The sequence below is a fragment of the Rhyacophila brunnea genome, unplaced genomic scaffold (genome assembly GCF_057557595.1).
Source record: "Rhyacophila brunnea isolate RB1 unplaced genomic scaffold, BYU_Rbru_1.0 scaffold_6, whole genome shotgun sequence".
Classification (NCBI taxonomy): Eukaryota; Metazoa; Arthropoda; class Insecta; order Trichoptera; family Rhyacophilidae; genus Rhyacophila; species Rhyacophila brunnea.
The window spans coordinates 30,464,334-30,491,494 of NW_028233276.1; the positions used below are offsets into that span (position 1 = coordinate 30,464,334).

At 32.2% G+C, this 27,161-nt stretch overlaps 2 protein-coding genes across 2 annotated transcripts; one reads left to right on the top strand and one right to left on the bottom strand.

Annotated features, from left to right (window-relative positions):
• The first annotated feature begins 1 nt into the window (after position 1).
• Positions 2-7,488, top strand: LOC147065522 (transmembrane protein 216-like). Its single transcript, XM_085956696.1, has 2 exons — positions 2-387; positions 3,603-7,488. Exons 1-2 carry the CDS (start codon positions 168-170, stop codon positions 3,794-3,796), a joined length of 414 nt encoding a protein of 137 aa, XP_085812822.1. The 5' UTR covers positions 2-167; the 3' UTR covers positions 3,797-7,488.
• A 7,606-nt stretch (positions 7,489-15,094) lies between these two features.
• Positions 15,095-26,689, bottom strand: sll (adenosine 3'-phospho 5'-phosphosulfate transporter 1). Its single transcript, XM_085956698.1, has 8 exons — positions 26,418-26,689; positions 26,071-26,285; positions 24,034-24,233; positions 22,876-23,100; positions 18,857-19,007; positions 17,195-17,409; positions 15,893-16,018; positions 15,095-15,808 (listed from the first exon to the last, which is right to left on the bottom strand). Exons 1-8 carry the CDS (start codon positions 26,447-26,449, stop codon positions 15,638-15,640), a joined length of 1,335 nt encoding a protein of 444 aa, XP_085812824.1. The 5' UTR covers positions 26,450-26,689; the 3' UTR covers positions 15,095-15,637.
• Between the last annotated feature and the right edge of the window lie 472 nt (positions 26,690-27,161).

Genomic DNA, 27,161 nt, shown 5'->3' on the forward strand with positions numbered 1-27,161 from the left:
TAAACAGGAATAGGAATAGAGCGGAGTGCGATCTTCTTCGCCCGGAATGTTTCTATTTATATCCACTATGGCTATAGTTTGCCGTTGGTAGACTGGACGTCTAGATTATTTTCTCTGCCTTTTTACCCCGTGCCTCATTATACGCTAGTAAAATTAATTAACCCACAATGGTGAACGCTAGTCTGACATATGAAATATTATTGTATTTGAATTCTTTTTACTTCGGAATGTTCGCTGTTTTTGAACTGGGAGTTGAACTCTTAAAAGCCGTCAACTTGCCTTATGCGGAGAATGCACTAGCAACAGAAGCAGGAGTTTTAATTGCACTATGCATTACAGAAACTATACGAATTGTATTGGGACGGAGAGGAAATCTAAGTGAACACAGTACGTAAAAACCTTAGATAGCTATTATATTACTACAAAAGTCTGCTAATACACCTCCGACAGTGTGGACACCGATAGTCTTCACTTGGGACTCTTGGGAGAGACATAAGCATAAAAACAAACCAATGTACCTATTCTGGTGTAAAATTTACTTTTTATGCCAAGACTATCTAAATAAGTGAGAATTTATTTAAATGCAAACCAGCTACATAGGTACATCGTTCTGTCATTAAATTGATTTAGATTTGCTGTTTGGAGTTAAAAATGATTTAAAATAAGAGTAATTTAAGTGATTCAAGAAGAAAATGCCTAGCCATCAATAGTTAAATATTATTACGATATATTGGCATAAAAAAACAGATGATTCTTGCTTTTATTTGTACAATATACAATGCGAACCTTTGATATTTTGTGATAAAAAATTTGATAATTCGATGAATAGATAAGTACTTAAAACAAATGTAAAATAAGTATTTCCTGAAATATAACTATGTATCTTTAGAAAGAATTATTTATTATGTTTTATTCAAAAGATTTTTGGGTACAAATCGGTTATGGGAAGCCAGGCGGGAACCGCGTTAATTTTATTGTCATAGCCGATTTTGGTAAAATTCATGAATTCAAGAATGAAAACCTAACCTAACCCAAACTAACCCAACCTAACACATAATCCAGTATATCGGCTATTTTCAAAATGTGTTTGCCGCTGGCTTCCTGATAACCGACTTGTATCGATTTTTGTTATGAAAAATACGATGTCAAAACCTTACGATTTTTTGTGTTTTATAATTCATTTTTTGTATTTATACCATAACTAATACTGGCCTATATTTAACAGATCTATTACAATTGAGCCCATATCCGGAAAACGAGCGTTATCGCGATAACGCTGTTTTTCACTAAATCCGTTTAAATTACGCGCTATACACCTATGCATGCACTCACAAAATATTACTTTGATACTCTAACAATAGGGTGTTTATCCGTATATGACATACACACAACTCGTGCTTGCGGACGGTTGCGTCATTTCGATTTGTTATTGCGATAAGTTTGTTTTTACGTTAAATAATTCAGTTTTATCATGTCAGATAGTAGTAAAAGTGACAATGAAACTCTTCAAAGTATAAAATCTAAATCTGTTTTTCTAAAAAAGGCGAGTCGTTAAAGAAACTAATCATAAGTCAAAAAGAAATAGTGGTAAAAATTATAAAACTCAAAGGCAAGATTATCAAGAAAAAAACTTATGTGTATGTGGATAAGTGCTGTCATAAGTTGTGCAATACATTATTTTCAGTTGTTGAACAAAATAATCTATTTTCCAAGTTTTGGGAAATAGGAAACCAAATTCAACAGGATGCACTGCTATTTACATATTTGGAACGGAAGCCTAAAACTTCAAGTTGTTGATGCAAATCCAAAGGTGAGGGATTTTCAATGGAAGTATTTTGTACCAAATAAGAGAATCAATGTGAATGTGTGTAAGAAGTTTATATTATCACTTTTGAATATTTCGGAAATGAGGCTACGAACTATACAAGATGCCAGGAAAAACTATAATCCTGTGGTAGAACGCAGAGGATACCACACCAATCGGCCGCACAAGATTGATGGAGAAATTTGAAAAACGGATGAAGAAAACTGGGCACTATATCCACATAATCGTTCCCATTATAAAAGACAAACATCTCGCAACTACTTTGATGACCCAACTTTGAACATTCTAAAACTTTTCAATGGTTTAAACAATTATTTACCGTTTTACGGAAAAACAGCGTTATTTTTTTTCTCCTATATTTGTTATAAACATGGTTGTTTATCAAATAAAGTTTTTTTGATTAATAAACAGTGTTCTCAATTACTCAAACCACCTTTATTCAAAAGAATTAAATATTTTCGAAAATGGGTATCTCCACAACACCCAACTGAAATGTTTAACTGCCAATATCTCCGAACGCCGTTTTCACGATAACGCTCATTTTCCGGATATGGGCTCAATTATGGTTACTATAAACAAGAGTTTATAGCTCTTTGTAATTGAATTTGACATACTATTTGTGGCATTTTTCTGATAGTACATCTACATAATAATGGTGCACATGCATTCATAACAAATTTTAGATTCAGGGTTTATCTCCTGTCTCCTACTTTCAAACTACTAAAAACAAAGATACATAAAATCACACGACTTGAAAATGTGTAAATTTATAGAAAATAAACAAATGTTCTATCATGTGTGAGATTGGCGATACAAGGTGATACGAGTGAGATGGCTTCAGTGCGGTTTTGTTATATATGTTACACCGAATGTGCGAAATTGACTTTTACATGAAATGGGCAAAATTTTGGCTAATTCATGTAATAGTCAAGCCTGTTGCTTTATTCATGAATTAGGTAATTTTTCTCCTGAGTACATGAATTCGCCACGGTATGGAATTCTTGAACTGTCAACATGACAGAAGAAAAAGTAAATTTAATACGGATTGTTTTATTAGTTATAATTGGACATAATATAATATTATTAGGTTAGGTTAGGTTAGGTTTTGTAATTCTGAATTAAATTATTCAACTGAATGTCCATTTTGAAGTTAGCTATCAAGTGTCAACAAACTATCACAAACATTCAATCGACCATTGCACAATTGATACCCAAGCACAAATCAAATCGCGAAAATACTTTTCAATAAAATTCTTCCATTATCATATTATAGCTCTAGATTTTTTTTGCGCATAGTAAATGGATATGAACGTCATTGTAGTTATTGATTGGTATTATAATCAATGACATTTGACACATTTGTTTAGTTGCAAAAAACACCACGGAGCGCGATCATCTATTTTGACCATAGATAATATAAATGTATATTTTGACCAATGCATGAGCATTTGATACATTTAGTTTAATTGCAAAAAATACCACCGTAGCGCTACTATCTAATTTGTCCAAGACATGAAGTAGGCAGAAAAATTACTGCCGATTTCACGCACTCTCTAGATATTTTGTCTAATTCATGAATAAGGCAACGGGCTTGCATATTTCATGATTTAGGCAAAATTTTGTCCATTTCATGTAATATTCAATTTCGCACATTCGGCGTAACATATATATGCAAACTTTTTGCCCATAGTGCGTGCTTACCGTGAACTCATGTGTCATGGCATGATGTGACGTGATAATGTATATCTGTCTAATTATCTTTCTTTTTTATTTTCAGCTCTCCCTGTCTGCATCTCCGTACTTTTGACATTTCCGTCCGCATTGGGTATTACATACCTTTTGGTGTGTCAATCACATATCCTGCGACTTGAGTACATCATGTGTGCGCTTATGTTAACGCTGCAAGCCACAGAATTAATTTTTGCATTTCTATTTGTAATTACTATATGCCGACCGCCATCTTATGACTAAAGGGTGATCGTAACAATAAATATTTTGTGTACATCATGACACATGGCCAAATACTGCCCTAGCGTATAATTTTACAATTCATATTATTACCACAGTATGTACTTATAATAGATTGTCATATTAAAATCAAGATATAATAATTACGAGAAGTATTCAAGCATATCAAAAATATTGTTCTTCACGTCTTATTTCTTATACATATCAAACTATTTGGCTTTAAAAAGTGTTTTGTTAACTTTTGAGCTTTTTTTTAATGTATGTTTAAATTTCTTGCAAGAATGTATATCATTATTTTAAAACCACATGTAGAAATAACAAATATATCACTTGAAAATTATAACATTTAAATCAATCTCAAGAATGGTATACGTGGCAAAAAAACGGCTAATCCATAATTGATACAAGTGCAGTCAATAGAGTACAGTTTGCTCTTACGGTGGTTGGCCTCCAATACGCGAAGGCACAAGAAGATGAAGATCTAGACATGAACATGTTTTAATATCTTGTGAACAATTTATTAATCCAGCACTGCAAGTGAAAATGTCTTGACTATTATTAGAAACGCAATGTTAAAAGCGCAGGTATTCCTCGACTCACAACATTTCGCACTTGAGACAAAAAAAAAATATTATTGCTTAATTTTTGCATATGTAAGTGGTCAAAAAGTTATTTCAATTGGATAATTTAAAAATTCAGAAGATTTCAGTTAATTGAATTGAAAGAATTTCCTAGTCTAATCGGGGTAACTCAAGAGAAAAATATATACAAACAATTTAATATGATGTTATCTCATAATATATAACAGCATTGCACCGATTGTTGGGCCTGTAGGAGACTGCCACTACCGTACTGCTACATGGCCTCGCGTATGCGATGTTTGTGTAAATTTACTTTTTGTCATTTATTTAATAAATTTAGAAAAATCATTCATTGTTTAATTTCATGTGGAATTCGCTTAATTGGCCCAAAATGCCCTAGTCCCAATGTGTCTCAATTAATTGGAATCGACTGTATTGTTTGAATTATGACCAAAATGTTGAAACGTAACATGATCATAAATCATGAAATACCTGTATAATGTTTTGAATAGTGTACCAATTACTAAAATTAATGAGTTTAAAAACTTGACATAGTAAAGAATACTTGATCATTTAATATTTTTGTTAGTGTTATATTCAATGTGTTTATTAATATCTATTTATATGTGAGGTTGCCAAAGATCACCTATTGAATAGGAAATTATGGCTTACTCTCGATTTTCCCACCTGTATACGTGTCACACTTGTCACTACCTCTGTTTGCAACTATGTAAACAATTTTAATACTATTCCTCACATCGGTGTGTTGCACTGTTTTCAATATTAGCTCAAATAAGAAACACTTTACTTAATATTAATAAACAAACCTATTGTAAGTTTTATGTTTTCATGGTTGTAATATTTAATGGATTTATCCATTTGATTGCCTTATACATGTCACCGCACTGCCTTTTTATAGAATATCATATTTGAAATGTAAATTGTTAACATTGTTATAAACATTATTGTCATTAATTATATTGAGGTGTTTAAATAATACATAATAGGAAACCATTTCATATTCTTTTTTAGTTGTGTGTTATTCTTTTAATTACTATTAGAGAAATATATTTTATTTATTGATTAGGGGTCGTCAATAAATGACGTCACATGATTTACCGAATTTTTGACTCCCCTCACCCAATGTCATAAAATACTTTTATCCCCCGATTTTTTGAACTTCGATATTTTGTTAGTTTTGTGACAACCCCCTTATCCCCATCGTCACAAATCATTAAATTGTATATATCTGGCCCCCTCCCCCCTTAAGACTTAATGTCATGTATAGTGCATAGATATTGTATGTCCAGTTTTGTATGCTGTGAGAAAATTGAATAAGAAATTCGAATCGATCGAAAATCGAAGGCGAAATTGACGATTGTGCAATTTTTGATTGGCGCAATATCTTCTCAAATACCCTATGAACGTACAATGTGATGCAGACGAGCGTTTTATACTATTATCGTAACTATTAACGCAAAAATGTTACGCTTATATCCTGGTCCTCCCACTAATCCCTTTTATTCTTTTATGTACCTACATCACTATACTTTCATCTCCCACTTGCTACAAATCCATCCTTCATATCATGTACATGTATATACTCCTGCCCTCACTGCTGTCCTTTCACACCAAAACACGTTGGCCGGTATATATTATTATATATAAGATTTTAGTAGGCACAGCATAATTTTTGAACTTAACACAGAAACTAACATGCAATAAAAATTCTTAATGATCGTATTAAAATAAATGTAATGAATCTTTAGTTAAATGACTGACATATTATATGACTAATATACTTATATTATTTTTGGTGATAAATTTAATGATCTACCTCAAACGAAAACTTGAGATTTAACGTAAATGCATTGAACCCATCGACATACATTTTAGTATTCAGTTGTACTTAGTAAAAACAAATATTTGAAAATACTTTGCAAACCATCTTGCAATATGTATCCAACCTTAAATCATATTATAGTAGGCAGAACAGACATTTACCTGACAGTATTTATATTTCAAAACTCTCAAATCTATTAGAAAGTTGATTTACAATAATAATCTGTATAATTTATCCAAAAACCTGCGTCTTCTGTAAAGATAGAGCCTTATATTATGAAAGTAAAGCAAGAAAGGACTCCTAGTTGTCTATTAATTTTCATACAAACGGTGAAGAGTTTGTGGTTAATATCGCATATAATGGTAGCACGTATATTAAATTGTGCTTCAGCAATCTTGATAGGAAAACTAAGTATAGAAGGCTCCATCTGGCAGAAGAAGGGTTTCTTCTACATCCTTGCCAAAAAAATTATAATTATGTCTTACCATGCACGTGTTGAATTTAAAATTTTGATAAATGTTTGCTATTGATATATTAATAATATCCTATTTGAAAAAGATAATAAAAATATAATGTGCATGTGAAAAATAAAATAATATATTTTGAAAATGATCTACTTACCTAAGATAAATTGTGGGACGAATAACCTGCCTTATAATTAATAATGAAAACAATAATAGGTATTTAAATTTTAAAATTAATACAAATAAGTAGAACTCACAACGGCCGAGTGGTGTCATGTCGGCCTATAATGTTGTGGGTCCCGGGTCAGGGGAAAATTCACATGTTATTTTTCAATGTGTGTATAGACTTAATAGGTTGAGCAAGCGGTAAAAACAAAAATCTGTTAATACAACCTCCACTCTGTGGAGCCCCAGGGATCAAACATAGTAAAAAAAAAATACCATGTTCACTCCTAAGCAGACCTTATGGGCCTCTACAGAGTGGGGGTTATATTAACAGATTTTTTTTTACGGAGATGGTTATTAGCCATTTGTTTAATGGATCAAATCCGCACCCACAGCTTCAACGACCATCGTGGAGCACAAATAAGACTTACCGAATTTGCCTTTTGAAAAAATGTAATGTGTATAAACATATCACCCAGCTGAGTACTAAATAGAATTGTAAGTCTTATGTAAGTACAATCATAAAGATAAAAAGTATTTAAATTCTAGTCAAAAATGTAGTACCAAAGATTTTATATAATGTATTCACAAAACTGTTGAATAATGTGTGATGAAAATTTTACAACAAATAAATAATTAACGACACCACAATTCTGTCTTCTAATTTTCCCCCTAAATTTAGTGTCAGCATAATATTAACATCCCCATTACCATCAATAAAAGAATACTGAAAAATTATGATCAGTCATTCATTTTTTAAGTAACATAGATGGAAATTAAATAAATAAAACCAGTCACTATAAATTCATTAAGAAACTAGGGTGTAAAAGACGTACGGAAAATATAATATTTAATTAATTAATAGAACCTATATTCTGTAAAATAACAAAGAGTGTAGAGCTCGGTTGAGTGAGCGTGCTGCGTGGTATCTTCGAAACCGCCAATGACACGGTTGAGGTGGAGAACGATACAATTGCAACCTGTACGCTTTATACAGGATATGATAATTATTAATGAAACCATCCAAATGACCAGAAAGTCTTCTAAAACCATCCAAAAATTATTTTCATAAAATGTTCCCTGTTATTTTCTAATGGGGGAACATATATGAGAAGATTCAAGAAACTTTTTCTAATAGGTAGTGTGTATGTTATAGTGTATTTTGTTAATCCAAGAATGTTGGCTTTACTCACCATGGAATAGTTGCTTGGTTAATCAATGTATAAAGCATAAAAGATTTATTATATATACTGTCTTCCTTACAAAGGATGGTCTCTTCATATTTGAGGAGCAAACATTCAAAACGTGATTTGTCACACAGATGTTGAGCTGAGATAATCAAGAAAAACATATTGTACTCAAAATGGTTTTTTTATTATAAAACTGTTTAAGGAAAGAATTTTAAACCTGGTATTTTGTATAATCCAAAATTCGCGGAAGTGGTTCATTTTTTGATTTGAAATTTGGACAAAACACGATTTGCATGAAACTTGTGGGCAAAACACTATTTGAATGAAAATCAAGGCATTATATTTTTTTATAGGATAAAAGGTTCTTTGAACACTGATTCTGGTTTCCTTTCATAGATTTAAATATGGACTATCAGAATTGACAATAAATGGCATTTTTCAAAATGTGTGACCTAGGGACGGCAACGTATATGAAAGTATGGTGAGGCAGGCTGGTAATCAAGTTATGGTAGCACTTCAACGTGCGTCACATTGATGTTCAGTTTGCATTGGTAAATCAACGTGGAAGGTTCAACTGAGCTAGGTAATATTCAGTAAAAATGGTTGTGTGTAGTGTGTTAAATTGTAAAAACGACAGTAATGAAAAGAATAAATGCTTAGGAGCCGTGACGTATCACAAATGAGTATATTTAATTAATTTTATACATGTTAAAATAATAATCTAAAATAAACTCGGCTGCATAACGCATGCTTAAATTCGTTCCGAATTACTCTGTTTACATACCATTACACAGCAGTTGTGTTTGTATTGCTCAGGACCGCATTTAAGTGAACGCATTGATTATTAATATTATAATTGAATATAAGTAACACATTTTGATTGTATCGTATATTTGAGCATTGTTATATCATTGTATGCGTTGATACTTTGATATTATTCACTTTTTAAAAATTGTGAATAACGTGATATATATATATATTTATTTTGTTTACAATATTAATTGATTATGAGACGTGTTTGTGTTCAGATATTTATAATCCATATACCTACCTATAGATATGTCATCATCATCATCAGCCGGGGTCAATCCACTGCTGGATGAAGGCCTCCCCCCAAGCTTTCTCCAACTCTCTCGGTCCTGTGTCGTTCGCTGCCACGTATTTCCGCCGAACTTTACCAGTTCGTCAATCCAGCGGCTTTTAGGGCGACCCTGTGGCCGTTTCGTACCCCTTGGGTACCATTGGATGACGGCATTTGTCCAGTGGCCGTCCTTTCGGCGAGCAATGTGCCCCGCCCATCTCCATTTCAGCTGTTTGGCAACGTCTATTACATCGCGTACTCTTGTCTGCTTCCTAACCCATTCGTTTCTCTTACGGTCCTTTCGCGTGATGCCCAACATGCACCTCTCCATGCCTCGCTGTGTGACTCTTAACTTTTGGACATCTCTTGTGTTGAGGGTCCACGTCTCGCAGATATTATATAAGTTAGGAAAGGAAAGTTGTTTATATATTATATATATTGTAGGTATATATATTATAATGTAGTATAACTTAATTAAACCCGAACTAATTACAAATGTGTAAGTTAAACTTAATTAGGGCTGAATTAATTACAGTGATGGGATATTTGCAAGAATTTAAAAATGTGTTTTCTATATCTTTATGTAAACTTTATTTTTGATTAATATAATATGACATAATATATATTAATAACCTTTTATAATTTTATTTACTTTAATTACTTTATTACTTGTATTACTTTTGAAAGACATATAGAGTAAGTACCTAAATAACCTACCTATTTTTTCATAAATTCCCAACATTCAAATATAATTATACTAAAATCCTAACAGTGTTGTTATTTTAAACCTTCCTTCGCTGAACATTATTATATTATATGAGTACGTAGTAACTACGTAAGGTACTACGGTCAAAGGGCCAACGTAAATCCTCAGTGATGCCCTGCGTTTTTTTATCGCGTCGCTTTTTCTCGTAAGTTGTCGGCTGTCGTCGACATGCTTCATTTGGTTGCATGAGTAACCCGCTTCGTTGCCTATCTCTATATTTAGAACATCTATGTGTGTGACAAATCATTTTTTGAATGTTTGCTCCTCATTTAAGTAGTATTATTGAAATGTGGCAATACCACCTATTTTGTCAATAAGTGCAGTTTATGTCGCCATCTTGATTATTATTGTTGAAGCATATTTTCTTCATAAACCACAGCTCCTGCACATCATGGTTGTTCAATTGATGAACGAAAAAGTCAGTAATCATGGCTCTATAGCGGTCACCATTGACTGTAACGTTCTGGCCAGCATCGTTTTTAAAGAAGTACGGACTAATTATTCCACCAGCCCATAAAGCACACCAAACAGTCAATTTTTCTGGATGTAACGGTGTCTCAACATACACTTGAGGATTATCATCACTCCAAATACGGCAGTTTTGTTTATTGACGTATCCATTCAACCAAAAGTGAGCTTCATCGCTAAACAAAATTCGCTTATGAAAATCGGGATCAACGGCAATCTTGTTTTAAAATAAATTTTCACAATTTGGAAGCGTTGTTCAGGCGTCGGTCTATTCATGTTGAAATGCCAAACCAAACTAAACATAAATCACTTAACAGCTGACAAAATGGCCGCCAATTAAAAAAGTGCTGCCAGCTTAAAGTTCTATACCTCTTAAAAAAACACCCGATACAAATGCACCTACCTGCAAAATCACCACCTATAAGAACGACAGGACAGATGTAAAGAATGAGTATTTCTTTAATTAAAACCATAGAACTCAATTTCATAATTTTATTTTTAATGCAGAAAAAAAGGTATACACAGTTTTACCACATTTAAAAAAATATATATTATTCTTGCAATAGGGGGACAAAAATTGTATAAAAATCAATCATGACATAAATCGATTAAGAATTCATGAGGTTATTTTTGTTTCTTATTCAATAAATTGATCATCAATGTGGATTAAAGACAACTGATATATTTGTAACAAATGCATTTTCATTAATTAAATATTCTAAAAATATAATGCAACATCCATGTACGTACATACAGCAAAAGTCAATCCATCACATTTTAACAGATATGCAACATTCATATTTACAAAATTAATTTATGAATCTTTACATAATAAATAATCCAGTATAAAAGCCACCCTGGTGTGTGAAGATATTAGGCCGTCAAAAGGATCTGTTAAAATTCACAGAAATCCTTTACACCGCAAATGGGAACTATATAATTTACCTTCAAAACAGTTTTATACAGGGAATTAAAGAACTTGATAACAAATCATTTTTACACTTCGCAGTTCTTACTTCTATATTAATACATACTTGCATCATCTTAAATAGTATTCGTGATTAACATATTCCACTTTTGTGTAGTAATGTTTACAAAAACATAATAGGGGATTCACACATGCGTAAATTTATTGCCGACAATACTACTATCACGACAAAAATTGATAATATTATGTAAACAATTGCTGTCATGACAATTTTAACACGCATGAGGTTCATGACTTAACTACCTCATCGCAAGAGTATGCATGGTATTGGGACCCAATGACGCCTAATTCTCAGTCCCAATACTTGTTAATGAAATTCCTATTTTATAGATAATAAGATAGTTTAAAAATAAATCACACCAAGATCTCAAACCGTTTAATTGGTGGGAATGTAGTAATTAAGAATTCTTGAAAGAGATAACATATTATAACAACTGGGACCAAATTGGTATCACAAATCCGTAATATGAAAGTGAGTAGGAAGGAAATATTATTAAGAGCGTACATAAGTGAAACGGCAAATAATTTTCAACTGTATGTGGAATGAAATTTCGGCCGCGTTGCCATTCGGAGAGTGATAGTCGACCTGTTTGCACGTCAATTTGTTTTGTGATGGCGTCGGAGGAATATATTCTTAAATCGTGTAAAGATGACTAAAAAACGTTCCGCATGTACTTGAAAAAGAAAACATGTCAATGAATATACTATTATTATTACGAATATAATAATAAACATAACATAAAAAGGACGCATGTTGAACTTTTATGACAAATTATATTTCGTTCGGCTCGCATCATTTGCACAATGTTAAAAAAACAGAGGTTGCACGGTGTTTGCATAGGGGCCTGATAGTTCTAGCTACACCCTGATGAGGTTAGAAACTTTATAACTCTTATTGACGTGAATATTCCATGTATATTGTTTATGGATCATACTGACAACAATAAATCCATGCAATTGTAAAGCCCCTGTAACTGGAAGAGCGAAAACTAAAATCAGCTACAAACGTATCTGCATACTTGCACATTTATTTTTCACAAGTATACAATATAAGCATATGTATGATAATATTACACAAAACTCATGACTGTATAAGCGACATGAAAATGTTTAAATTTCTATACTGTGCACTCGTGTATAACTGAATGTGTAACAGAGATTTACACAATTATGAAACAGTCGAATATTTTTCATTGCATTTTGAACGACATGGTTCAAGGTAAATAAATACCATTTATGTACATTTGTGCAGTATCAAGGCTATATGGCAGTCATGTATACAAGTGCAAAATAAATGGGCGAGTATACAATTCAGTCACCCATTTCCAAAAATCATATTGTCCAGTTTTAACCAAAAACAAACTGAATATGCAATATTATTCCTTATTCAAAGTGACATACACATGTTCTATAAACATTTCCAAAACTAGTCTTTTGCAGTCAGTATAACGGTTGAAAATATCATCCAATTTCAAAATGCATCTGGTCTGTCCGTCTGGTGACAATTTTCAAATATCTCCATTGTTCCAGAGTGAGTATTTTGAAACTTTCATTCTATATGGGTAAAGTATATCATGTTCCGCAAAACTTTCAAGTGTTTGATTGGAAAAGCTCTGTAGTTAAAATATTAAAATCACCCGCCCAATAGCCCAAGAAATAAAATGGTTATTTTTTATATGTAAAGGTTCCATACTAATTTTTTGTGAATTTCTCAAAACAAAACAAAACAAAATGGACAAAGTGAATTTTGGAAATAGGCGACTCAATTACATCTGCAGCTGGGTTAAGAAGCAATTACAAAGGTTATAAATAAGATATGGCATAGGGAAATACAAAACTACCCTACACAATATAAATACATATTATCAAGTATGATACGAATTTCAAAAAATTCAACTCTCAAAGGTGTTTGTTCATTTCCATAGCATATTTCATGCAGTCAAAACTATTATATATAATATATATTATTATAAACTAAAAGTAAGCAGGGGATTTTTAACATTGCAACATTTACGTATAAGGTATTTTACAAGAAAATAAAAACTCGTGTAAACTGTTACGTTATGTAACATTGCCGAGAATGGAGCGTTACTTTCTAAAAGAAAATTTACTCATACCCACAAATACATTCAAATAATGCTTATTCTATTCACGGCGATGTTACACTAAAAGATCTGTTTCAAGTGTTAAGACAGCTTAACGAATATTCAATAGACTATAGAGTTGTACCATAAATCCATTTGCATATTACGCAATTTTGTTGTCAATAGTTTAATCTTGGTAGTTTTAATTTGGTACAGCAATATAAATATTACAAATAATAAATTCATACGCCTTTCCTCTTGTTTAATATACAATGAAATAATTATACTATTTAGAGACAACAAGTCGGGATTAATCAGAGAAACATAATACATACATATATGTACACCAACTATTCATTAGAAAGATATCGTAAACACAATTCATCGAATCCCACTAAAAATAACACAAATTATGCTTACACCATAAAAACATATAATAATCTCACTAACGTGTGGGTATAGTTAATTCATTTCGAGGTGATCTGGTATTAAGACTTCTTCCCAACAATAATATTATAATTACTCTACATAAGAATGGTGTTGTTTAACAATTCAAACGAAGGAAACATTCTAATAAGAATTTCATCCGCCATATAATAAAATAGATAAAAAACAGGCTCCCTCAAATATTAACTGAAATTTTGGTCCAAATAAACGAAATGACTCGATGGGAGAACAGTTAAATTGTTCGGTCATAATTTCTTAAATGTACATTTAAAAAAAAGCATTCCGAGTTAACAGTGAGTATTATCATTGCGACAAATAATGCAATACAGTAAGAGTAGATCATCGATTATCCGTAGTAGTTGGGGATGTAGGTTTCTGATCAGTTTAATCCAGATAATAGGGTCTATACTGTTTATTATAATGAGTTCCCATACCCCTCTCTCTATATTCTAGTTCTATACGGAACCAACTAAAAAAACCCTTGGACAAATTCTCATTTCAATTTAAAACCTTTTTTAAGGGAAATGTGATATTTTTGTAGTCTAGTAAAACTTAGGAATGCTCAATCAAATTTTGAAGTTCAATAATCAACATTCGGGTTTTTAGTTATTTAATTTTGTGACACATTCAAAACATTTTTTATATTATTTCTACTGAATTATAAAAGAAAAAATATTTCAACATCTAATAATACGATTAACACAAAACCTTGAAATTTGTTCCCGTATAGAATTAGAACCGAAGGGGTATCGAAATTTTTTAATTACAGTATAACCTCGTTTTTACGTGCCCGGTATTCACGTTTTCCCGGCAATCGCGTGTAATTTTTTCGGTCCCGATGTATTTCAGTACATTTAATACCCGCATTTACGTTTTTCTTTCCCGCGATTTACGTCGGAAATATTCAAAATATGCAAGTTACGCGCGCTTCTGAAGAACTGTCTGATGAAGACGAGGTTGATATTCCAACAAAAGAAGAAGCAATGAGGTTCACCGAGGGTTTAAAAACCTACTTTACAAACTTTGCTGATATCCAAGATGACACTTTTAAATGTTTATATAGTCTTGAAAGAGAATTACATAACAAAAAAACAAAAATGCAACAAACTAATATACATATGTACATGATTTTTTCAATAAAAATTAAAATTGAATATTGTTTTTTAATAAAACGTTATTTTTTTAGAAACATAAAATTTTAATGTTCTTTTTTTCAATACCCCCTTTTCTCGTAAGCAAATAGGCAGGACCAATCTGTATAATGTCTTTGTTAATCATCGCTAACAGTGTTCACATCGCTTTTGTCAAATAGGCTTGTTTGCTTTTTTTTGTTACCCACAACTATCGAACTCTGCTTATAAAGCAGTACATTAAACTAGCCTTTCGCCCCGTAACAAAGACATGCAACAGTGACAAGTCTTAAAAGTACCGATTACATAAACTTGAATATGAGTCAGTTTGAGAAGAGCGATCTTATCATGTGAAACATTGGGTCTGCACATCTGCCACGTGCGACACACGACACTACTTCTCTTAGAGCAGTAGTATTGATGTCACACGTCGTTGTCTCTTGCCACGGTTACAAAGTTCGAACGGCCGTCTTATAGTTTCAATGATTTTCACTGGGAGCATTGAATTGAAGATTTTTAACAATATCTAGATTATGAGAAACATGGAAGGAATGCTGAAAGATTTATTATAAGACAATACGAAACACTCGCAACGAAATAAATAAAAGTTTGGTTTGGTTGACTATTGTTCATTCTGTTACACCAAAGCCCTAGATTTGTAAGTCTCCATGCGCGAACGTAAAGCGCGTAACCTCTGCTTACAGTAAACCCTAAGAAATACGGCCGCAAATACGATGATCACACCAACGATTCCGAGTGCGGTGATATGGTGTTGGTATACTAGGCACGACAACAATATGGCTATACCCTGGAATGAAAAAAACAATATTACAAAACAGTTCATTACAAATTCAGAATATTCCAAATAAAAAAGGAGTAACCTCATATTTACCTGTCTGAGAGTCATTATAATTGTGAAGACAACAGGACCAAACGTTGCGATGGTAAAGAAAATGAATAGCTGGCCTGCTGCAGAGCTTATTGACAAAAGTACGCAGTCTATTACAAACTTGGGATACTGAAAAGAGAATTTTGGATTTAGAATTCAGTTTGACAAAAATAAATTACATAATACAATAAAATCTCACTAATTCGGCACTATATAAAACCTGATGGTACCAGATTACTGAAATGTATAGAAAACTGGAAAATAAAATAAATATAAAAATACGTAAATTGAAAAAACTTTTTTAGTACTTCATAATAATAATTATACAAAAATCAATCAATGATGATTTATTTTTGTTAATATTTTTTTCCCTGTTAATTCTAAATTGTTAGATCTTCAAAATGTTTGCTTATAAGTTATTTGACAATTATTATATACAGTAAAACCCTGTTAATTCGAAATCGACAAGACCGAAAATCAAATTACAAAACACAAAAAAAAACAGTAAAGCTTAAAAAGTATTTTTTTGGTTGCAATTATGTAGTATTAGTTCCCTTTCCGATACAATTTCTTTCACATAAATATCAGTGGTGATTATTACAATTCATTCATTGAATTAAAGCAAATCTCAATATAAATAGATTTTATGGATTTTAGTGAATATTTTGATTTATGGCAAATGTCGAATTAACCGTGTTCGTATTAATGGGGTTTTTTGCACACCCAAATCTGGTTTAATCCTATTATTATATCTATATTTTTTCAATTCTGTCCAGCATATGGACATCACACGGGATCTTCAAAAATCCCTGTCGCTCGCCAGCCATTTTGTGTCATTGCAGGCCATACCAGTATCCCGTATCTCTGCCATATACACTCTATTTATATAGTATTTAGCGGCCTGGCTTAAAGAACAGGCAAGTCAGGTTGAGGTTCTCTTCTGGCATCATGGCCGAACCAGGTTCAATGTCGCCTTTTTACTTTCAGCGTGATGAGAGACTGCATGGTTCGTTCTCTTATCTCCTCTTTACTCCTAAAGTCATACCACCACCACCACACACCCAGTATCAGTCGCATACATCTGTTCTGGACCGTCAGAATGCGAGCGTCGAATAGGCGGCAATTAGTCGTGAAAACATTCATTAGAATGTAACCGGCCTTGGGTGTATTGTAATAATAATTATGGAAGAAATACTAATAAAACTTATAACTAAGCATTGTTATTTGTAATAACAATTTATTTTATTTCGATGAACAATCACAAATAGTCCAAACTCTTTGATACAAAATCATATCTTTACTTACATCTATCATAAATTGCAGTGAGTCAACAAATCCGCTTTGTTGAGCCAGAGACACACCGGTAAAAAGGCATGAGAACAAATTGACACCGCACATCATTTGAATTGGCGGCATCGCATACGTTTTGAACAGGGCACCTTGCCAGTTCGATGTGAAACTATCAAACATCATGTACGATGCAAGTAGAATAATACCTGATAGTGTTGTCACAGTTTTAACTAGAACAAAAAGGAAGATATAGAAAGATATAGAAAGGAACATAAGAAGTTAACAACGGAATATTGTGTAAAACTAGAAAATAATTAAATTATTAATCAATAGATTCTGCGATCATAGGCTTCATAGTTATTCATGGGGACAGAAACTACCCATCAGGAATAAATTTCATACATCCAATTTCTTTCATAGACTCTCCTTCATGTAACCTTGCCATTGTAACAGTGACAAAGATTTGTGTGTATACGCAACCGTATAAATGTATTAGTAAAAGCCGGGCACCCGATTGGTTTACACACGTACGCCATATAATTGTATTAGTAAATTCCAAGCACTTGATTGGTATATTCACGTTTTCATTCAAAAACATCTATTCCAAATGGCAAGGTTACGTGACAGAGAGTCTACCCATGAAGTTCCTCAAGAATCTCATCTAGTTCCCCTTATCAATATGTACAATGACATAATGGACATCTTTTTGCTGATTATCCCGTAAAAGTAACCAGTGGGTCTATTCTATACTTATAGACCGCTAAAGTGATAAATATTATTAAACTTAGGGTAGGTTTGTATCAAAGTATTAGCACTTATTGTAACAATTACAATTGGTTGTAATTGTTGCAATAAGTGCTATATTTTAATAATACCTCTCTTGCCGCTGTTAAAATATAGCACTTATTGCAACAATTACAACCAACTTATTGTAATTGTTACAATAAGTGCTAATACTTTGATACAAACCTATCCTAAGTTTGATAATATTTATACCTTTATCACTTTAGCGTCGATAAGTATAGAATAGACCCACAAATCATATTAAAATATTCCATTAATGGCATCCATCCATCACCAGTCACTGAAATTTGTGACGTAGGAATCATTTTTCAAATTGGAAATTTTAAAACATCATAACAATAAGACTCATATATTACTTCTCTTATGTGGAATATATTTTTACAATTTGGTCACTTTTTTATAAAATTCGCACCCAAACCATCGATTACATTTTATTTGTAACTTTAAACTTGGTATTTCAGCTGAATCTAATATCTACAGTAATTTGTTGGAAATAACTGATCTATGCTAAAATCAAGGCAACTCTGACCTTTTGGTTACCTATGTTAAAAACTGTAAATTCAACTTTCGACTGCCCCAGACCCTTGAGACCAAGTTTCGTGTCCCCGCTAGACACGCAAATTTCTCAATGCATTCTTTAATACCAAGAGCGACGTTAGCATTCATACACTTACACTACGAAACATCATAACATTCTTTTGAAAATGGTCTCTGTGACGAGCCCGAAACGTCGAGTAAAGAAGGAAGAAGTACATGCGGTAAGAACCCAAAAATCTATAAATACGATTATTTCATAGGTTGGTTACTCATGGTTACACAAGGATTAATAATACAATAAATCCAGTCTAAAATTTTAGAATATCTTTTTTTTACCTTTTGTGTCATCGCTACTGCCCAGCATAAAAAATACCATCCCAAATGATATCAGACCTGCAGTTACATACTCATAGTATTCATATTTGCTACGTGATATGATTTTTCCCATTATCATAACTGGAATTATCTTACACGCCTTTGCCAGAACCTAAAATAGAGTATGTTTTTTCATTTTATTTACACTGTCTGTATACATTAGCGAACCAGTATAATATTGTTTATTTAATAGTATAAAGGCACTTCCGAGATCTAATCTGTAATAAACAATCTATATTTAGTAATTTAACAATTTACATAACGAAGGATTACAATATGATAACATGCATTGGAAGTTTTGTTATTGATATAATACACAGAACTGCATAATAATTGAGGGACTGAGAATTAAAAGTCTACTGTCATCCTCGTTGTAACTCTCATGACTGAGGATCATGATTACTCCGGAATAGGTTGCCATTTCGTTGTGATAGTCTTGAGAATATAGTGCAGTGGTTTCCCTTTGCCTTCTGCACTGCAGTGCAACGACTGTTAAAGTGGTTACCATCACACTTTCTGGCACACAGCCTATCCAACGCTTACTGCCTTCAGCCCCTCGTTTAGTACTAACTATACCGTTACCTACTGCTAGGATCCAATTTTTATGGAGCTTTAGCTCTAGTCTTTGGTCAGCAAAGACCCATAGGCCATCCATAGACTGAAACCACATATGGTTTTGAACTGTGTGTCATATTAAACATACAATATCTGCTCATGGAAATATATTTTCACCAAGTATATAAGCGTTTGATCGTATCCGTTTATATATACTGTACACATAGTCATACTTAGTGAAAATATAATATAACCATGAACAAAAATCATTAGTTTAGTTTATCACACGGTTTGAAACCACGTGTTATACAAAGATTCATTTAGTTATGATTGATTGTGAACATAAAGAATAGTAGAAAGAGACAACTCATTGACTCGTATGCAATTTCAGAGGAGGGGCTGACGCACGCTACAACAATTAATAGCAAACTATGACTGAATATATGAATGGTTCTCACAGCATACATGTGGACCCCCTATTCCCTGGAAATGTATATTAGGCAATTACATTACCTGGACACTACAATTAAGGGGGGACATGCTCAGCATAGATCAAAATGGAGCTTTTGTTCTATTTTCAAAGCATGATCCTGGACATACCTTAAACGTTGGAGATAATCTATTTATATAATTTTGAAGCCTTATTATCCTTTATATTTATTTTAAACATTTGATGACTGCATAAAGTACTTTTATTACATAAAATAGTATTCATTTAAACCTCTCGCTCTAATGTTTTAGAATATAGTCATATTTCAGTACATAAATGTGCAGTGGTGTTAAGATTTTTTACATTTATTAATTTTTAAACGCATTTACAAAACCATCAATATAATTTATATCGATATTATTATAGTGAAATATTTACGATAAAAAATTATATTGATAATCTCTGTGATCCCAAATTTGACAAGAATTAGGCATTTTATTATTCAAAAAATAGGCAAGATTAACACATTTGAAAATAATTCTAAAGATACTTATTATAAGCTATGTCTTTGACCATTCAAGTGTGATAAACATCCTACGAATAATTGCTTTATAATAATTATTGACCTAAGAATAAGGTAGTGTTTTTCTTTTGGCATTCCCCAGTGGTTAAGCTACAACATACGGCCGTAGCCATAAATTGACAAACTATAATTGAAGTAGGGAGTAAAATGATGTTAACGCGCGTGTTTGAACATGTACTGTTTAAAAAAAAAAAATCGGTTAGGCTTCAAAATTATATAAAGGTATGTCCAGGATCATGCTTTGAAAATAGAAAAAAAGCTCCATTTTGACCCACGCTGAGCACGTCCGCCCTTAACGGCCCACGTGCTCGTCGTAGGTCAAAATTGAGTTTTTATTGTATTTTCAAACCATGATCCTGGACACTCCTTAAACGTTGTAGATAATCTATTTATATAATTTTGAAGCCTTATTATCCTTTATAGTTATTTTAAATATTTGATGACTGCATAAAGTATTTTTGTTACATAAATTAGTATTCTTTTAAACCTCTCGCTTTAATGTTTTAGAATATAGTCATATTTCGGTACATAACTGTGCAGTGGTGTTAAGATTTTTTACATTTATTAATTTTTAAACGCATTTATAAAACCATTAGTATAATTTATTACGAGATAATTTTTGTAAAATATTCACGATAAAAAATTATATTGATAATCTCTGTGATCCCAAATTTGACAAGAATTAGGCATTTTATTATTCAAAAAATCGGCAAGATTAACACATTTGAAGATGATTCTAAAGATACTTATTATAAGCTATGTCTTTGACCATTCAAGTGTGATAAACATCTTATGAATAATGATTGCTTTATAATAATTATTGACCTAAGAATAAGGTAGTGTTTTTTTGAAATACGCCATTTCTTTTGTCAACGCGCGTGTTTGAACATGTACCTAACCGAAACGGTACATGTTCAAACACGCGCGTCAATATCATTTTACTCCCTACTTCAATTATAGTTTGTCAATTTATGGCTACGGCCGTATGTTGTAGCTTAACCACTGGGGAATGACAAAAGAAATGGCGTATTTCAAAAAAACACTACCTTATTCTTAGGTCAATAATTATTATAAAGCAATCATTATTCATAAGATGTTTATCACACTTGAATGGTCAAAGACATAGCTTATAATAAGTATCTTTAGAATCATCTTCAAATGTGTTAATCTTGCCGATTTTTTGAATAATAAAATGCCTAATTCTTGTCAAATTTGGGATCACAGAGATTATCAATATAATTTTTTATCGTGAATATTTTACAAAAATTATCTCGTAATAAATTATACTAATGGTTTTATAAATGCGTTTAAAAATTAATAAATGTAAAAAATCTTAACACCACTGCACAGTTATGTACCGAAATATGACTATATTCTAAAACATTAAAGCGAGAGGTTTAAAAGAATACTAATTTATGTAACAAAAATACTTTATGCAGTCATCAAATATTTAAAATAACTATAAAGGATAATAAGGCTTCAAAATTATATAAATAGATTATCTACAACGTTTAAGGAGTGTCCAGGATCATGGTTTGAAAATACAATAAAAACTCAATTTTGACCTACGACGAGCACGTGGGCCGTTAAGGGCGGACGTGCTCAGCGTGGGTCAAAATGGAGCTTTTTTTCTATTTTCAAAGCATGATCCTGGACATACCTTTATATAATTTTGAAGCCTAACCGATTTTTTTTTTTTAAACAGTACATGTTCAAACACGCGCGTTAACATCATTTTACTCCCTACTTCAATTATAGTTTGTCAATTTATGGCTACGGCCGTATGTTGTAGCTTAACCACTGGGGAATGCCAAAAGAAAAACACTACCTTATTCTTAGGTCAATAATTATTATAAAGCAATTATTCGTAGGATGTTTATCACACTTGAATGGTCAAAGACATAGCTTATAATAAGTATCTTTAGAATTATTTTCAAATGTGTTAATCTTGCCTTTTTTTGAATAATAAAATGCCTAATTCTTGTCAAATTTGGGATCACAGAGATTATCAATATAATTTTTTATCGTGAATATTTTACAAAAATTATCTCGTAATAAATTATACTAATGGTTTTATAAATGCGTTTAAAAATTAATAAATGTAAAAAATCTTAACACCACTGCACAGTTATGTACCGAAATATGACCATATTCTAAAACATTAGAGCGAGAGGTTTAAAAGAATACTATTTTATGTAACAAAAATACTTTATGCAGTGATAAAATGTTTAAAATAACTATAAAGGATAATAAGGCTTCCAAATTATATAAATAGATTATCTACAACGTTTAAGGAGTGTCCAGGATCATGGTTTGAAAATACAATAAAAACTCAATTTTGACCTTCGACGAGCATGTCCCCCCTTAATACTAAATTATAATTATATGGATTCCAAGTGTTTAGCATCTTACCTGTGTTGGAAAACTGACATACTTGAGGGCCTCATACTGGCACCAGGCACTTAGGATGTTACTAAATGAGCAAAAAGAGTATTTATAGATCGGGGCCCTGTGCCTCGGTTGTCGTGTTGACAGAATATATATACCCGACATAATAAATGCCAATATTCTGTTTATAAAAACGAGAAATTGTGAATCTCTGAACCTGGCTTTCGTGCCTATTTCATTTTCATAAGTCTGTAAGATAAATACAATTTTTTTTTAATGACATACAATATTATAAACAAACATAATGAAAATAGTGTATAAGTAAAAAAAATTGACTGCTTTGTGCATCGGATGCAGGGATCGGTAACGGACATTTATCACGGCCCATAAATGGTTGCCTACACTAAAGTAACAAGTGGCCCAGCTCGTAAGTTGAATTATTTCAATAATAAATTTTGTATTACTAAAATGATTTAAGAAAATCTAACATTTTATAATAATCTAATTTGTAGTTCTGCAGTTGGATAGCAAACACAAAAAGGCACTTTCGTTGGTTTTATTGAAACTTACAAACCGAATTTTCAACAAAATTTATGGATATTTACAAAAAGAGCAGTGAAATATGAATGGTTTTTAATCCTTCTAATGTAGACGTCAATGATCTAACAAACCAAGATGGAAATTTGAGAATTGCGAACAAGCATTTTCTGCCATGAGTTTTGGAAAGAATAAATTTTCTTTTTGACCGACTGATGAAATTATATTCTTCAATTCAAATTTACACCTGATTAATACATTATAATATTTCATTTTCAGTCTTTCATCTTTGTTTTTACTAAATAATATTTTTTCATTTGGATTCATTGTTTGTTAGTTTCGCATCCCGTACTTAAAATATTTCTGTATTTTTAAAGAATTATTTTTCTTATATGCCCTCCTATCTCCTCTTACACAATTACGACCCGACGGTTCCTGACCCCTGCATTAGTGGATCGAGCGACATATTCAAATTAAATAAATTATTATAAAATCCCTCTGATACGACAAAATATAATCAATAAAAGAAAATATGATTAATGAATTGATTGAGCTTAGTCAATAAAAAATTCATAAAATCAGCAAGCATTCAGTTCTATCAGTTATATTTAGGTATAAGTATATATTTAATTAATTTACGCTTACTTGGGTCATAACTTTCTCTTGCAAAAGTCCCCATGTCAGATATGATCCCATCAGTCCGGTAAAACATAACGTCAGCAACAAAAATTCTTTTGACGAGCTTCTGGCGTTTTCCGGTTCGCTCTTTAGAGCATTGTCCGAAGATCGTTCGGTTTCTGGATCTCCAAAACAGTGGCTGACCGTGCTCGCAAAGCATCCAGTCCCTGCGAATGTATTAAATAACAATACAAACTTTTACTATCAAATAAACTTTGAATCTGAGAGTTAAGTGAGTTACGTGCAAAATGAAATTTTTTCAGTAGAGGCAATACAGAAATTCTGTAACTGTTTAGCTTTGCCATTTGTTAAATTTACAATGAATATCGATACTTATTTTGTTATGATATAACAAGATACCAATTCAAATATCAACCGATTCGAATGGCAACATTTCGTGTTACTGAAAATCTGCATTTTTCAATATTGGATTTTAATTTATCTGGGGTTCAGAATGTTTTATATTATGTATACAATTAATCACAAAACATATTAATAAGATAGGAATGTGAAAGCCAGTCACCATAACGTCGCTATAGGATTGGTTTGTCGAATATCCATTTTTGTCGAAATCGACCTTTTAATTAAGAATGTTTTTTAGTATCTAAATGAACCAGAACCATCCTTTTCTTTAAATTACTTTGTAATGGTAATGAATACATCATTAGTATGCTGTAAAAATAACAATTTAAATATCTCCATGTATTTAAATATAGGATTATGAAATTTGTTTTTCGTCTCCTGAACATTGGGTCTATTCGACAAACCAATCATACAGCGACGATAAACTAAGAATAATGTTATGGCAGTTTTCATTTATGACTTAATACCAATTAAACGCAAGAAATACAGTCTCCTGAGTGTGAATAAATGCGCATTGCGTTTACATGATAAACTTTATTGCATATTAGATACAGGTGTAAATATTTAAAATAACATATTCTTTTCCACCCTCTCATTATTTTGTGTTCTCTGATATTAACGCATTGATCGCCATGAAGTTTTAGGTAAACATTTGGTTAACGAAGTATGATTTGACAGAATATGTAAGGATATAATTTTTTTTTATTACTTTAAAGTTTATTTGACATGCTGGCCACAGCCATTTGTAGACGATTTATTACATTGTGGCGGGCTGGCTTATTGATTTTTAAAAACTAACCAGCACCATTGCAGTAGGTATGTATGAAAACAAATAAGTATGACTGACAAAGTTTATTGTGCACTACGGCCGAGCGGCTTAAGCGTCGGCCTATATTGTCGTGGGTCCCAGGTTCGAATCCTGGGTCTGGCAAATACACATATTGTCTTTCAATTTGTGTTTAAGTCAAAGTATGAACCTAATAGGTTGAGCAAGTGGCTAACATCCATTTCTCGTAAAAACAAAAATTTGTTAATACAAACTTCCACCCTGTGGAGGCCCATATAATCTTATTGGGATCGGACATGGTAAAAAAAATATATGTCGGAACTTAACAGCCTACCTCCACTTCTCGCCACTGCGTGATAGTATGTTCGTGCCATTAGTCGCACATATAACAATTAGTCTTTCAGAATGACACTTACGCGTCACGACACGCCACCATGCGCCCTTGAAGTAACCTAGTACGGGTCACCGGTGATCCCCATGGTGATCAATGTGAATAAAAGATTAAAGGCCATAGTTCTGGTGTATTCATTGAATAATTATATTAAAACAAGGCAATAATAATTCATTAATTCCAATTATACCTTCATTTTGGAAATAAATAAGTAATATCTTTTATCAAATTTGATTTCACATTATATTTTAAGCTTTAAAATTAGAAATATTAAATAAGTAGGTACCTACGTAAATGCACGATAAAATTAATGTAAGTTGGAGGGAAAATTTATCATTTATTTTCTTATCGCCACCGAAAATAATGATTGAATATCAGAGGAATTAATACAAAATTGTCATAAACAGTATAAGTATCGCAAAAGGAGTTAAGTGTAAGTCATTAGAATATAAATTGATCATACCACATCGTTCGAGATATTTTGTTTTTCTGACATATTTGTATATTAGAAAACCAGGAACAAATATAGAAGCATATCCAAAGCAATTGATGGACAGTCTGAAGATCCAGGCATATTCTGTTTCATGGAAATATCCACTTTGACCAGATGCAACCATAATTCCTTGAAATGCGTGCGAGAACACGTAGATTGTGCCAATGCACGATATTATTAATAGGCTAAAAAAAACAGAAATGTGAATGTAAACACAAACCGTAAACGTGTATTCAAATCTTTTTAGGAAGTGTATATACTATAGCAATTTATCGCATTGAAGGTTAACATTTATAATCATGTAATTGAAAACATACCAAATAATTATTTCGGGTATTTTATGAGCCATTTTCGAAGTATTTTGTTGTGGCCCTTATATTATTACTCTTCTATAAAAGTAGGTATATCCCGCTTTTGACTGATTATGTCTACTGCCACATAGTCATTTCATATAAATTAAAAGCAGTGCAAACATTAGTCGTTTAAAAAACTAACACTGGTGGCGAAACATTATAGACGTTTAAAAACTGCGTCCGTAATTTTTGACATATATGTCAGCTGATTTCAGTTTCATCCATTTTTCATAGCCATCATAAAATTATTGCAAGCATCGATAAAATCACAGTCGAAGCTGAAGGAAAGGAATACAACCACATATTTTAGATTGTAATCCAACACTGTTTGGTTATCATTTCGTTTTGGCGTATATTATTATCTCTCATTAAAGTATAAAAAATACCCCAAACCAAAGCGAATATTCGCGGCGAATATTCGCAGCGAATTATTCGCCAATCAAGCTCGTATTGGCTTACGGGACAGAGCACGCTTGCGCGACCGCCTTGCGTCTTGAGTGCGAATTTGCAGCGAATATTCGCTGCGATTTTCGGGAACTCTGTCGACAGCGAATTTATTCGCGGCGGACAATTTCGCCAAGGGAATTAGTAAAATCAAAATGGCGAAGACATTGAGCAGCTGATCGAGTTGGTCCGGAAATATCCAATCCTTTATAATTTCTCTGACAGTGACTACAAAACATGAGAAAGAAAGATAAGATATGGGAT

Coding starts and splice junctions, on each gene's coding strand:
- LOC147065522 (XM_085956696.1), top strand. CDS start 168: ATGGTGAACGCTAGTCTGACATATGAAATATTATTGTATTTGAATTCT. Junction 388..3,602: donor AGGAAATCTAAGTGAACACA/GTACGTAAAAAC, acceptor TTTTATTTTCAG/CTCTCCCTGTCTGCATCTCC.
- sll (XM_085956698.1), bottom strand. CDS start 26,449: ATGGCTCATAAAATACCCGAAATAATTATTTG. Junction 19,008..22,875: donor ATGTCAGTTTTCCAACACAG/GTAAGATGCTAA, acceptor ACTCTATTTTAG/GTTCTGGCAAAGGCGTGTAA. Junction 16,019..17,194: donor CACTGCAATTTATGATAGAT/GTAAGTAAAGAT, acceptor TTCTCTTTTCAG/TATCCCAAGTTTGTAATAGA.